General features: G+C 37.6%; 1 protein-coding gene across 2 annotated transcripts in view; it reads right to left on the bottom strand.

Annotated features, from left to right (window-relative positions):
* LOC114002821 (pituitary tumor-transforming gene 1 protein-interacting protein-like) overlaps nucleotides 1-14,438 on the bottom strand; it is a 29,527-nt gene extending 15,089 nt beyond the window's left edge. Inside the window, exons 1-4 of one of the 2 annotated variants that reach the window (XR_003546012.2) lie at nucleotides 14,294-14,438; nucleotides 9,852-9,904; nucleotides 5,662-5,770; nucleotides 2,501-2,609 (exon numbers count right to left, since the gene is read on the bottom strand). Coding sequence is in view for 1 of the 2 variants with exons in the window: in XM_027749119.2 (XP_027604920.1) it covers nucleotides 2,501-2,609; nucleotides 5,662-5,770; nucleotides 9,852-9,904; nucleotides 14,294-14,399 (377 nt within the window). In the remaining variant the exon portion in view is untranslated. The remainder of the gene's footprint in view (nucleotides 1-2,500; nucleotides 2,610-5,661; nucleotides 5,771-9,851; nucleotides 9,905-14,293) is intronic. The other variant, XM_027749119.2, reaches the window with a different exon arrangement.
* Between the last annotated feature and the right edge of the window lie 202 nt (nucleotides 14,439-14,640).

The raw sequence follows: 14,640 nt of genomic DNA, 5'->3' as shown, positions 1-14,640 counted from the left end.
ATTTCAGCAATTTCAATACAACCCAGTATTGAAATTCTGAATCCATGCAATGTTTCATATAAAAATTTTCCAGTTCCTCCTTTTGCCACATAAAGATTCAGAAAAAGCCTGTGGGAGTTTAGCAGCAGGAAACACATGCAACAGGTCACCTTTACTGGAAAACTATGTTAGACCCTTCTGTAAAATTAATCAATTCCCTATACTAGCATGTCCAGGAAGACTAGAAGCTCCCATTCTTGGGCACCTTTCTGTAAAACTACTTTACTGGAGACCCCAGCATCTTATAACTATGCAATAATCTCACTTCACATTGGTGTTGCAAAATATGAAAATATCAAATAAATAAAATGCTGGTATATGATTCAGAAAATAAATTTCTTCCCTATAATTAAAGAGCATTAAATATCTTCTAATTTGTAGATACTTTGAGGAGATGGAGTTTTTCTTCAAAATTCAGAAAGTCTGAGATTATACAATTAAAAAAAGTGGTTGGTAACTGAAGTTCAAGAGAGTCCATTTACTATAGTTTCATGAATAATTACTATTCATGAAACTATCTCAGGTGCATGGAACAGACTATTAGAAGTCCAAAAACACATGATAAAAATAATGAACCAAAACAATGCAACAGTCCTAGAATTCCTGTGGTAGGAATGGAGAGGGGTGAATCACCTACATTACTGATATGGGGGTTAACGCATTTAAGTATTCTCTGTGTTCAAGGAAAAGGTAAGTGATGGCTTCTTAAACACTGAAACACCACAGCTTAAGAACTCCCAGAAGGAATACTGATCCTTCTGCAAAAGTTTACACCTGAGATCTCAGATAACATCTAAAGAGTGAAAAAAACAGTAGATTTCTATAAACTTTCCTTCCTCCAATTCATAAAAAAAAATTGTGTGGAAAATCAGTCCACTAAAATGAGGAAGAAGAGAGCAAAAGAATTCCTGCTAAGAATCAGTGGGTTTAAAGCCAGTAATACATCAGGCCTCAGTGTAATAACACATTCTGAATCCTCCTGAAATAAGCTGGACCCCACTTTGACAAGACCTTTAAATCCTCTAAGGGTCAGAAGATTAAGCTTGACACCTTTGGAATCCTGGCATAAGATGACTCTCAACTAACCCTCTATTTGTAGAATTAAGATGTTGCAGTACTGATTGACAACTTAGCTACTAAAACTGAAGTCTGGCACAAATATCTCTTTTCACAGGATTCAAGCTTTATTTGTTGGCATGTCAGCCACAGGGGCCTACTCAGTTGTTCTGCAGAGGATGTTGGCAGATCTTACATAAGATCTAAACCTGTTCTATACACCTTCCAGGCTTATCAGCACAGGGCTAAAGAGTTATCCATATCCACACTAGGGCAGACTTAGTAGACCAACCTACCAGCAAAACAGGTGCATGAATCTTCCTCAAGGAAGAGAGGAAGGAATGAGATATTATTTACAATTATTTTCTCATTTCTTTAAAGTCACAGATGTACTGTATTTCTCTGGTTTGAAGGTTAGCACAAAACACTGTACAGTTATGTAAGTTCTTTAAAAAAACCCCAAACACAACCTTCAAACAAGAACAAGGAGTCACATGTACTTGAAAATGTATAGAAATTACTTCAGACCAAGAAATAAGGTCCAAGTTTTATTCACATCAGAAGAACTGAAAGACATAAGGAGCAGAGACAGATGAAACTACACTGCCCAGAAAGCTGAGCTTTAAACTTCAATGGCTTTCCAGGTGTTTCAGTAGGGAATAAGGACTGATCAGTTCACAAGGCAGCACTGACTTACCTAGTTTAGCTACTCATCAACTAATTCCCTCTCTTTGAAGGATATTAGCTAATTAGAGAAGCCAGTTAAAAAAAAAAGAGTCCTCCAAGAACATTTAGTTTTTGCAGTATTACTTTACTCAAAAGTAAGTCAGTCATTCTTAGTATCTTAGAGTAAAAGAAGTATTATCTTACACTTAGAATATTTTGTTCAAGAATATTTTTAGCAAGGATAGCTAATCAGTTAGATACTGACAGATTCTAGAGCAACACTGAAGCGTGGATACCAAGTGCTGTAGGACATTGTTGCTCAGCTACTTGTTATCCACCTGGTCCCTTTTTTCTGTACATGAGCTTGCCTTGAAAGAAATCATTTGTTCCATTATCACAAGAAGCAAGGCTTTATTTGGTCATTGAAATATTTCATGTCCAATCTTAATACAAAAGTGTAAAATGTAGAAGTAAAGCAACAGCTTACCTAAAGTTGAACACATCAGCACTGTTACCACTAGAAACACCACTTCAGTGTCATTCCAGCATCATTTTCAGTGTCAATACTGCCTGTCACTACAAATGTCTTTTTTTGCTGTCTTTCTCAAACAAATAAAGCAAAGTGACCAAAATTCCTTCCAAGTGAAAATATTCTTAGTGTATTGGAGAGTAAAAATTGCAGGTAGGTAGGAAAGACCCGCACCCAATGTTAGTAAAGGAAACAAATATATGTATTTACCTCCTGGAACGTCTTCTGCAGTAACAGCAGTAACAGCAACAGACTGCTACAGACACCAGAATGAGTCCAGCTACTACCGCTATGGCAATAATTAAAGCCTCAAAATTTACTGAAAAATATGAACATATTCAACTTGTTAGACTTCAGCATTAACATTTCTCTTTCTGATAATCCTTCACGGGCATTTTTTCATCTCTATATGCAAAAACCCCCACATAATTCTGTGCAACTACCCCAGTTAAAATGAACATACCACATTCAAATTTTGCTATTATACATAATCCACACTGAACAGACATTAAGTAAAAATTCTCTTTATATCATTAAGTCATCTGTAATACTTTATGTGTTACATATCTACTGGTGTGATTTCACAGTTCTGTCCTTCTGTGGTAAGACAGCCAAATTTAGCAAATGAAGTTCAGAGAGTCTGTGCTTTCTGATTACATGCACAAGCCAAAGAGTCTGTTACTTCTCTGCAGATCTCATCATCTCGTGCCTGGCCAAGGCATAGCCTTCACATATCCTGCCAAAGATTACATCTCAGCAAGCATTTTTGCTTCTGTGTTATCATTTACTGGGTAAACATAGTTTCTAGTTACAATACACAAGTACATTCCAAAATGTAAATTATGGAAGTAAAGCATTTCATCATACCACATTTTTCATTCTGTTACTTCCCTACAAGTTACAAGCAATTGTATATAATTCATTCAGTAAAAATAAAAAATTGTTTTAAACAAAATTTAATTTTTTTTAAGCTATACTATTTAATTGAAGCAAAAAAAAACTTTTGAACCTTTTAACAAAGTACAGAAAAGACTGTCAGTTTTTAGTCCGCATTCTTGTCTCCACTACCTATTTCATTTGCTTATTAATTATGAAAAAAACCACAATTAAGCTACTTTGTATTACACTGCTTCTATGCTGTTCTTCACTTCATGCTGGTTAATAATTTGTCAACACATCTTATTTCATATAAAATTCTAACTGGAAGCCAGTCATTTGTTTTTAATTTTGACAGCTCCAATATTCACCTTCATTTTCAGCAACAGCGAACAACATTAATCTCTTAATTTTATTTGCTCAAAGAAAAAACAGCACCACCACTGTCACAAGTTAATGAATTTTCCTGCTGTGACTGAAGGGGACAGTCTCGATAAGACTGTATAACCCCATGGCATGCTGCTGCCTATAATTTGTAAAAAATCTATTAAGGAAATGCGTATTTGAGGATTTTTTTGTCCTTGTTATGTTTTTTTTTCTGAGAATGTGCTCCATTATGAAGTATTCATTTAGTGTTTAAGCTACAGTCAATCTAGAAACACAAATGTATAAGCCATATATGTATAAGCCAAGCTATAAGCCATTTCTACAGTAGGAGTAAACTGTCAAGAACACCCTTAGTATCAGTAGACACTGGTAATCACTGTTTTGCAAAAGGAATGTGTTTCTCTACTTGGTGGGTCTGAGAGTGTTAACCTACTTCATAGCAGCTGGTTTTATGCTGTGCTTTGGATTTCTGGCTAAAAAGTGCTGGTAACACATCAATGCTTTTGGCTGTTGCTGAATAGGCTTGAAGAGCATCAAAATATTCTCTTTTTCCCCCCTTCCCTCTGTTCCCCTCAGTGAGGAGAGCAAGAGACTGCAGAGATCAGGAGGGGATGCTGACAAAACAATTGACCCCAACTGGCCAAAGGGGTATTCCACACCTTATAAAGTTGTGGTCACCAATGAAATTTGAGGTAAAAGAAAAATAACTGCAGGGTATAAGTGGGTTCCAAGGTGACTACTGTTTGGGGGCATCAAACCCAGTGGGAGTTTACCACTTCCCCTGCCTGTGGGAGGTGGTAAGCAATTTCCTGTGCTTGACTTTTTTTTTCTCTCCCTCTTTTTCCTTCACTTATTAAACTGCCTTTGTCTCAATCCATGAGTTTTCTTGCTATTTTACTATTTTCTCCCTCCATCCCACTGGGATCAAGGGAGGGAAGGAGGAAGCAGCTGTGTGAATACTTAGCCATTGGCAGGAGTCAACCCTCCACACTTTCAGAAGAAAATTTTTCTAAACATTTCATAGTAACAGCACTTACTATGATACTGCAAGCCCAGTTTTCTTAGAAGTGTGCCTTATTACTGAAATGATGTCTCTACTGTACCCTAAAAAAGTTCAAAAGCATAAATATTTTTTCTCAGAAAACAAAGTCCAAAGCCCTTCTGTAAGAATAAAGAATTGATAAAGTTCTCCGGTACTGTTCAATCTAGTCACTCTGTTTGCAGGGATCAAGTGGTAGTGTTCAGAAACTTGCATGTTCCACTTTAACAGCAATCTTCTACTTCTGCTACTCCAATTTAGACTACTGCATAATCTCTCTGTGCTAAGCGTGGGAACTTTCTTCTAAGTTACAGTTTACAGTCACTGATAGTTCACTCTGAATTGTTTTTGTTCTTTAGCCTCCCAGTGTCCATGAACAAATACACAGAAAGCAGCAAGCCTTTGCTTTGCTAGACTGCAGCTGTACTCTTGTTTCATATGACAAGCTTTCCAATGTCTTATTTGTTCTCTGTTACAATCTAGTCCGAATTTAGCCCGTGATGGCAGCATATGGTCTGTACCGTATTTTGTAATAAAACATGATAAGCAAACGGAAATCTAAAAACAATTAAATGATGCAGTACTAAAACCTATGGTGGTCCTCTGCAGCTTCCTTTTTAACCTTATTTAACCTTATCTAACCTTATCTACACTGCCTTCAGTGCCCACAGACTACCCTGTTATTTCAGTTGTTTAAGCAAAAATAGCATTCAAGAATTCCTGTGTGACTCTGTTCCTGTGGTATTGGTTCACTGCTGCCACGGGAATTTAATAAAGGAACTGCAGATCTAGGCAAATCATCCAACACTTCAAGAAATTTTTAAAAATGTAAAAAAGTTTTAAAGCCATTGGATCAACATAAGTACACTGGCTGTTTACAAAGATCCCTTCCTTAACAATGACTGTTTGTAAGTCCAGAAGATTAGAGATCATTGCTCCAAATCATAACCACTGCCTTCTCCCCCACCTCTCCACATAAATTATCAGGAAACAGCTCTAGCAAGCAATAGGCTTACTTTAATCATACTCATAAGTAACTCTCTACAGCAAAAGTAAAATTAGTACCTACTCCAGCAAACTCCCCATCGAGCATTAGAGAGGGAACACAATGAAGATGGTGGAAGAATGCTTCTTACAGGGTAATCAATGCAAGTGTTGTTGGTGTAACACCAAAGGCACTGCAAAAGAAACAAAAAAGCCCCCAATTATTCATCTTCAAAAACAGTTAACAATTTAATGCACCTCTCCAAAGACAGAATTCTTATGTGAGTAACTGTAGAAATGGAAGTGCTATATGTTATCAAGACTACTGAAGTCCTGGTACAATTTCTCAGTAAAACCTAAACTGAATTGAGAATAAGAACATTTTGTACTTAAGGCAACAAATACTTATACTAGCCTGAAAATATATGGGGGAACATATTGAGGTACTCTGTATACTAGAGGATAAAATGGATTGGGTTTAAAATTACTGGAATTAACAAGAGGTACAAAATCAGAAAGCCAATTGTACAGGATTTTCAAACACCTGGGATCTTTAAGGAATAAAAATACACTTATAATCTTACTTCAGCCCTGCATTTGATTATCAACAGAAATAAAACAGTAAAGAACCCTTATAATTCTACAGGAGGTTTTGCTGCAAGGTAATAAATGATACAGCCTTATCCAATCTGTGCTGCAAAGTACATTGTGTACCTTACAGTTATGGATATTTTTTAAATTTATTTTTTTTTATATTATAGTTACAATGCCAGCATACCATTTCTGCTTTTTAAGCCATCACTAGGCATCAAGCTTACATTTTGGTTTTCATCTGTTAAAATAAATACTTATTCAAAAGTCCTTTACCACACAACTAAAGCAGTGAAGTAGTTTTGAACAACAGTAATAGGAATCTTTGACAAAACATGTTTTTTTAGGATTCATTACAGAAAGAGTTCATTCAGGAACTATGCTTTATCTAACAGTACTATCAAGAACATCTCTGTCATACGCCCTCAGTTGCACAAAACCTGTTATCTTCCTCTTAACGGGTTAGAAAACGTTAAATACAAAGGAAACCACTTGTAGTAGATTCTGCTTTCTTGAGAAAAGTGGACACAAGAAAAATGTATTAATATTTTGTAGTTGCTAGACTGTACAAGTTAAACACACCCATAAAGACACATCAACAAAAAAAATTAAGAAAGTAGAATAAACTTTGCAAAAAACCCTGCCCTTTTAATCAAGGATGTTAGATAAAAAATGCCTTTTTTTAATCGAATATTTAATAAGAATTAACAGTTAAAAAGTAATGACTAATGGGAAGCATAGTAAAAGTCATTGTTAAACCCTGAATGTAATGTTGGCCCTGTTTTTAGTAAGAGGCTGGACTAGGTGACTCATGAGGTCTCATCTCACCTGAATGACTGTACTGGTGGTGACAACTGGAGGGGCCCAGAAAGGCCAGCTGTATCACTGATGGAGACTCCTGCATCTAACTACTAAAAATGTGTCTAGCCCAAAAGGCAATACTTGATACAGCTACTGAGTGGGGCAGAGGCTGAACTACATGAAAATATTTCAATTTACTCATTCCCAATGCTAAAAATTGAGCTAATTACCAAAATCAAGTTAGAAAAAGCCCAACACCTAAACACCCAAGAACGAAACATTTCCTTAACTTTGATCCTCATCTACATAACCTAAAAATGAAGACTGAAAAGACTTTATTTTATTTAGAGGTAAGTCATATATCCTTTGCAGAGTATGCTAGGAACAACGTTCACACTCACATGGCTATCAGTGACTTTATTTTAGAACAGCCTCAAACGGATAATGAAGTGCAACATCATTAATTCAGTCTACTGTCATTTTAAAGATATATTTTCAGTATTAAAAGAGATACTATAGTAACTATAAACACAAAATGAATTCTTCTTCCTCTATATTCAGATAAATGCATGCAAGTGACTGTTATCCCTATCCTTCTCTCCAAAAATTGACTATATTTCTTGATCACAATTTCCTACAGCTGGTTTGAGCTTGCCTAAAATCCACTTTCCACAAGAATTTAGATTCCATACATTTATTATTAGGACAAAGACTGAAAGTGACAAAAATAAACAGCTGAGGGGAAAAGCATATTGGTAGGCTACTCAAAAGCTAAAAATGAGACTTTGGAAAATTCTCCAGAATGCTGAGGCTCTACACATGCACTCAAGTTTTAAAATGTAGTCCTATCTCTAACAAGTACTTGCATTACACACTGTCACAGAGTTAGAAATATGAAGAGAAAATTCTCACAAGGTGTTAATCAATAAATATTTACATATTATCTGGTAAGAGATAAAGTTATCAAATTTTAATATACCTGGTAATCTGCTAATCATAGCAGTAAATATTTCTCTGAAGTAAACAAATTGAGTTTCAGAATTCAACAGCTCTAATCAAAACCCTTATGTGTTACCTTTTAATGTACCATCTTGTGAGGAATAAGATGAAATTCAATAGCCTATCTGTCAAATTACCATTCAGAACTTATTGATAAAAAACCACAAAAAAATAGGTATTCATCGACCCATAATGATGATCAACAATATTTGAGCATTTTGAATTATAATTTTATTTAACCGAACTAAATTACTACATTTTTTGGTTTGTTTGGAATGGTTTTTATCCATTCACCAAACATTTAATTTTCCTTTTTATGTGCTGCTGCTATCTATTTTATCACCAATATGAAAACCTAATTTTTTTTCTACTGAAGCAATAAAAGTAATTTCAACAATCTGTTGCTTTTGTATTGCTCAAAGAAGTGCTGATGGCTTTGTTCTGTAGCCTTTTTTTTTAATGTATGTGCAAATTGTCTGAATCAAGTCTAAACTCCTTTCTTCAAGGTTAACACTGGTGCTGTTGAAGCAGTTGCCCTGAATCATCCATCATTCTGTCACCAAAACAAACCTGGACGTTGTCTTTGGTTTGACAGATTCTGAAAACAATGTATCTGTAACTTTATAAGTGTCTTCAGCACACAAACACAGCTAAAGGATTTATTTCTCTCACACGGTGAATATCTAGCTCTCAGGTTCATAGAAGCTCTGCTCATGTATCTGCAGCAGCACTTATTTGAAGTTAGGGTCACGCTACTGCCAGTGCTGAACATTTAACTGGTACTTTTCCTTTTCCTACTTGATCCTTCTGAACATGAAGAGTCCTTTACACAATGCCATTCTTCTGACAACAAATATCCAGGTCTGACAATACACAATAACCACATCAATACACGTCAATTAATATTTTTCCCTTAAAAAGCCAAAATATGCATAAGACAAGGAGATAAGTTCAAATAGTTCTCAGTCTTTCCTAGAGAAAATGTTTCGCAGTGACATATGTAACTTAAAGACGCCTGAAATATTTCTTCTCAGTGACATCTCAAGTTTGAATTTGAAATAATCTCTCACTTTACTCTGCAGGGACTGACGTCTTTTGCATGCTTATTACAATCCTTATTGTGGAGCCAAAAAAGTTTTCAGCAAAGGAGAGAGAAACAAATTCTAATGTTTAAATGTCTGCCCTATTGCAATCTCACAGGAAATCTAAACATTTTGCTACCAGAACAGTGACCCAACCTTCCAGTATTAAGCACATACAGTCTGAGATAGTCAATGGAGGGGCCAACACACCTGGACATCTACAAAGTGCTGATCCAATCTGCCTCAGTTAAATGGATTCTTGGGGCATCTTCAGAGAAAGGCACTTCCAGTTTATTTACATTAATTTCCCAGTTCTTTTCGGTATACAAGAAATGCAAGGCATTTTAGCCACATAAAATTGAGTTTATCTTGTTCTTTTATAAGATGGACATTTAGCTAAGTGCTGCTCACAAAATAAGTCTGAAGCAGTACCAACATCAACTTGCTCAGTTGAGCTAAGAAAGCCCTGAGCACACACTGACACTGGAAGCCTGGACTCGGTCTGTCCTCTTCAGACAAAGCAGAGAAACACCCAGAGTGACCAAATCATGGAGCACCCCTGGCAAAGTGAAAGCACACTGGCAGCACAGGGGAAGCAGCACATCAGTTGACTTCATCATTCAAATAAGAATAGATAATAGAACTGACTGATCTTGACTTCCTCTTGTTAGGGGGAGTTTGAGTAGATTTGCCATTGAAAAAAAACCCAAGAAACTCACAAAACAGTCAAACAAACCCCAACAATTTTATTTCATATGCAGTGGAAATTTTCATCAATCAAAAAAGATGTTAAAAATCTTACCGAAACATTTTTTAGACATTCATCACAGGACTTCTGGGAAAATGCTGAACATGCTAGAAAAACAAACAAACAAACAAACAAACAGAGATTATATATTTATTTTTATTCCACAAGGTCAAGCATTTATCATAACATTTGTCATTTTCTTTTTTCTGGTTCTAGATACAAGCAACAATTTTGAAAGAGGTAATGAAATCTCAGTAATTCCATTCCAGGAGAACTGCAGCAAACACAGATACAAAACATTTAAATTTGACCTCTGATACAGAGAAACAACTCAAGGTTATCTTTAACTTCAATTTTTCTTTTTTCTCTAAGGACAATAGAGGAGATTTAACCCAAAAGCCTCCCTGTATCTCTGCTGAAGTTCTAGGACTTCCACACTTCCATTTAGGGAACATTCTGAATTTTGCAGCTTTAGAACCTTTGCAAAAGCTGACCCTTGTCTAGGGTTGATCCCCTTCCATAGATATTAACCTTTATTCTGGGGGAAAAGTTTTTAAAAGATAAAGCTCTCCAAATAACATGATTTTAAATAATAAAAAAACCCCACCTCCAAACATAGGACACAAGTTAATTTGCAAGTGTTCAACAAGAACTTTAACAGAAGTTTGAAAAGATAAGTGATGTGGAAGCACTTAATGCACATTCTCTTTGGATGTAAAAAAAGAAAAAAAAAAATGTACTGGTGTTCACATTTACTTCATGTAGAAGTATTGCATGTTTATTGTCTTAACACCAGTCTTTTTTTATCCATAACTCAGATAAAACTTGTTGCCCACAGGACCACATACATGCCAAAGTCTTGACCTAGATGAACTACTCAAAAGATGAGTGGGAGTCTCTTCTGGTCTGACCCTGGATTTTTCCTCCAGTAACTGCAGTTCCCATGATAATTTTTATACTATTTAATGAAACAAACTTTTTATTATTTCTATAAATATCACAAATACAAGGGGAAGATATCTCCAAATCAGGAATTCAATTATAGCTTTAATGAAAAACTGCATTAGTCACAAGCAGTTATCAATTTGAGCTAAGTTATTTACTTGTGAGACAACTATATATTTCAATATTTTCTTTTCATAATTCATTATTATATCTTTCTGGCACTAATTCCTAACATTAAATGTATTTTATATACTAGTATATTCAGCTTTAATTAATATTTTTTGTAGAGAAAAACACCCTACTACTTTATCTGGTACCAATTAAATTGTTACCAGTACCAATTAACAGCTTCAGCGTAAGGTCGATATACCAACTCATGGAAAAACAACACGAAAAGCAGCTTTAGAAACAGTTCTCAGTTTAAACTCAAAAATTTTCAAATGGGATTATTCCGCATGAAGTACCACCATACTTACTATAAAAATACTTAATTACATTTTCAATTTAAGATTTAAAACACCCAAACAAACTAGCTTTCTAAACACGAATTAGCGAAGCACTGTCAGAAACATGCAAGTGCACCAAACAAGATTTAGGTTAGATTTAGATTTCTAAAATGAGATTTAGGTTACATTTTCAGTATCTGAATAATCTACAGCAAAGTGAAGAAATATTCCTTAGATTTTTATCAAACTTTTCATGCTGTTTCTTTTTTAACTGCCTTCCTATTGCCATATTATAGCAGATAAGCTCTACAGACATAATCAAAAGATGGAGACATAAACTGTTAAAAAAATTAGATTAAACATAAATTCTAGAAGTCTAAAGAACAGCATAAGTCTTAGCAAAAATACTTCCAAATATATCACGATACATATTTCAAAAATAAAAACAACTTTATATACCACTGTTATGAAATTTAACATTACTGTAAGTGACTGAAACCAAAAATTTTTCATTCTGCTTTATATATTTCTCCAAATCACATCACTTACAAAGATATATAAATTTCCCACCAGTTACAGTGTTCTCCACAAGAGAAGATAAAAAGAAAAACTGAAAAAAAAAACCCACAGCCATCCCCTCCAATCTACCTTGCTAAAGCATTATGTGTACCAGCACATTAAACAAAAATAACTTGAATTATTGTTTTACATTCAAACATATATGAAGTTGACATTCTCCCTCTAGCATTTCAAGGGTATACTGTACTATCAGTACTGGGGAAAAAGATAAATGTAAACCATACTATCACTATCAACAATAATTCACAATGTATTTTAAACAGTATTTTTCAAACATAGTAATTCCTTCTATACTGCCATATGACATCAGTTTTAATGACCTAACGTACAATAAAATGAGAAATCATTTTTACACATCAAGCCTGGTTTACTAAACAGTGGAAGCATTATTTTGACAAATGCAATTTTTACCAAAATAGTTTAGTGCAACACCTTGTACAGAGTGAATTGCAGCTGTATGAAGATTATATTCACACATGATAAGTAAAAGCTATTACTGTCCATGCAACTAAAATGCTACCCAGCCATACAGGAATTGTACTAAGTTAACTATACACTAACTATCTCCGTGATCTTACTTTTTTTAAGAGACGTACTCATGGACGAGGATGAAAAGACAGAATACAGAACAAAGTCTGTTCCTCCACCAAATACAGGCAAAATAGAACAGCACTGACAATAAAACTCTATTTTGCTTAAGAACAGCTTTTCCCCCTTCCCAATATGTATTTATGCATGAAGGTAGTATATGCAGCATTGGGATTTTTTGGTTTGTTTTTTTCTCTCCGGGAAGACAGGAGCCTATACAGCACATACAAGGACTGATGACTGCTGTATGCCCTTAAGATCAGTGAGGAATTGGGGGTGATACTTCTTACCATCCCACTAAAACTAAACAACACAACTGCTCAGACAGACAAAAACCTTCCAACATCTACATTAAGCTTATTCACAGCTGGTTTATTTTAATGTCATCTCTGTCTCCTTTCTTAGGACACCACTATTCTTCAACGTAAAACAGTTGTTCCCTCCTTCTGGTACACAAGTACTTTCTCCCTCAAGCTTCCTTCTGCTCCAGCAATTAAAGCCGTACCCTTCTCGGTACTTTCTGAAATGGGGAACAATACAGCCTTTGTAGTCCTGCTTTATGCCAGTCCAGCCCTGTTGAACATGGGTGCTGAACTGGTGGAATATTTAGCAGGATGACATACAAGGTCCCACAGTTTTGCAAAACTACCACAGAACTGTCTTCTCTGTTTTCAGGAGAGCATCCCTTCAGTAACTGATATGCATCTGACAGGCAACAAGCCTATCTCCCTACTTTTTTCCAACTGTTTCAATTTAAGACTAGAATAATACATAATAGTCATACGGCATAACAATCTACCTCTTTTTTTTCACTTCAAACATATTTCTAATATTTATTCCATAAAGGTCACCCGCATCTTTCTGTGTAATATCATGCTCCTTCTCCATACCAACCAACCTGTCAAGACCAAATTCCTATACTCCTGTAAGAACAATAATACATTAAAGCTTCTTCCTAGAGAATCCATAAGGAATCCCACTATGAATTCAACAAAGGTTTTGACTTCAAACTCAATCTTTGATTTTGTTTACATTTCTCAGAACTACTAGAAAGAAGCTGATTAACTTGCAGTTGTTGATAGGTTTACCTTTTGTTACTTCCTCTCTAACAGCTGAGGAACACTGACAGCTCCCTTTCTGTGCTGCTTCAAGTTAGTTGTCTCACAAAGTTGGAGACACCCTTTTCGAATATAAACCTTCTCTAAAAGCAACTAAACATCTCAAACTGGAGTCTAGACACACCCATCAAGGTCCACTTGAGATACCCTAATGCCAACTAATCCAACATGCATCTTATGGTCACATCTGTGAGCAGCAACCAAATCTGAGGCTGAGCTTCACCAACTGCCTGCCAAAAACAGCTGTGACATAAACGATTTCAAGAGAACAGGGTGGGAAGAGCATCTCCATCAGCTTCTCCTTCCAAGCCACGTTCCTCCTCACCATCAGGACTGAGCATACCTAGGCGACTGCGTGCTCCCGAAGGACCCTGCTTGAGCAGGGAGGTTGGACCAGATGACCCACCGCGGTCCCTTCCAACCTGACCCGTCCTGTGACTCTGTGACTGCCGTCCCCGAGCAGCAAAGCTCCCGACACCCCCGCAGGCCGGCAACCCCCACCGCCATCGGCCTGTCCTTCGGCCGGGAGCGGGCTGTTCCCCCCGCCCCACGGAATCAGCTCCGGGGCGGGGCAGGAGCCCCACGGCGAGCCCCGGGCTCTCCCAGCTCTCCCGAAGGCTCCGGGCAGCGCTGGGCCCCGGCAGGCCCAGGGCCGACCCCCGCCGTGCCCCGATCAGGGCCGAGCGCGGACCGCGGGCACACCCGCCCGGGAAGGCCCCACGGCCGCACCCGCGGGGCGCAAGGGAAGGGCAAGGAAAGGAACGAAAAGGAAGGCAAAGGAAGAGAACTCCGCGCTCCCGTGCTGCCCGCCTCGCCTTACCCAGCGCCGGCGGAGCCCCAGTGGGGCTCTGCGCCAGCCCCATCGCGGCTCGGCCCCAGAGCAGAACTAGGCCCTGCAACCACAGCGGCCACCGCCGCGCCTCCATCGCCGGGATGAGTCGGGAGCGGGCTCGCTCCGCGCCCGGCCCCGCGCAGGCGCCGGAGCCCCGCGGGGCGGAGCGGGGCGGGCCCGGCACGGGGCGAGCGGCCCCTCACCTGCAGTCGCTGTGGGGCGGTTCTGCGATACAGCGGGCCTTTCCCCTCCCTCGAGACCTGTTGTTCTTTGGATGTGGCACTCTTCTTTTCCTCCCTTTGCAGTGTGAACTCTCCGGTGCCTGTGAGGGCGAG

This window comes from Pipra filicauda, unplaced genomic scaffold, assembly GCF_003945595.2.
Source record: "Pipra filicauda isolate LSUMZ 115617 unplaced genomic scaffold, ASM394559v2 scaffold105_size2325265_pilon, whole genome shotgun sequence".
NCBI lineage: Eukaryota > Metazoa > Chordata > Aves > Passeriformes > Pipridae > Pipra > Pipra filicauda.
This window is presented reverse-complemented; position numbering and strand designations above follow the sequence as displayed.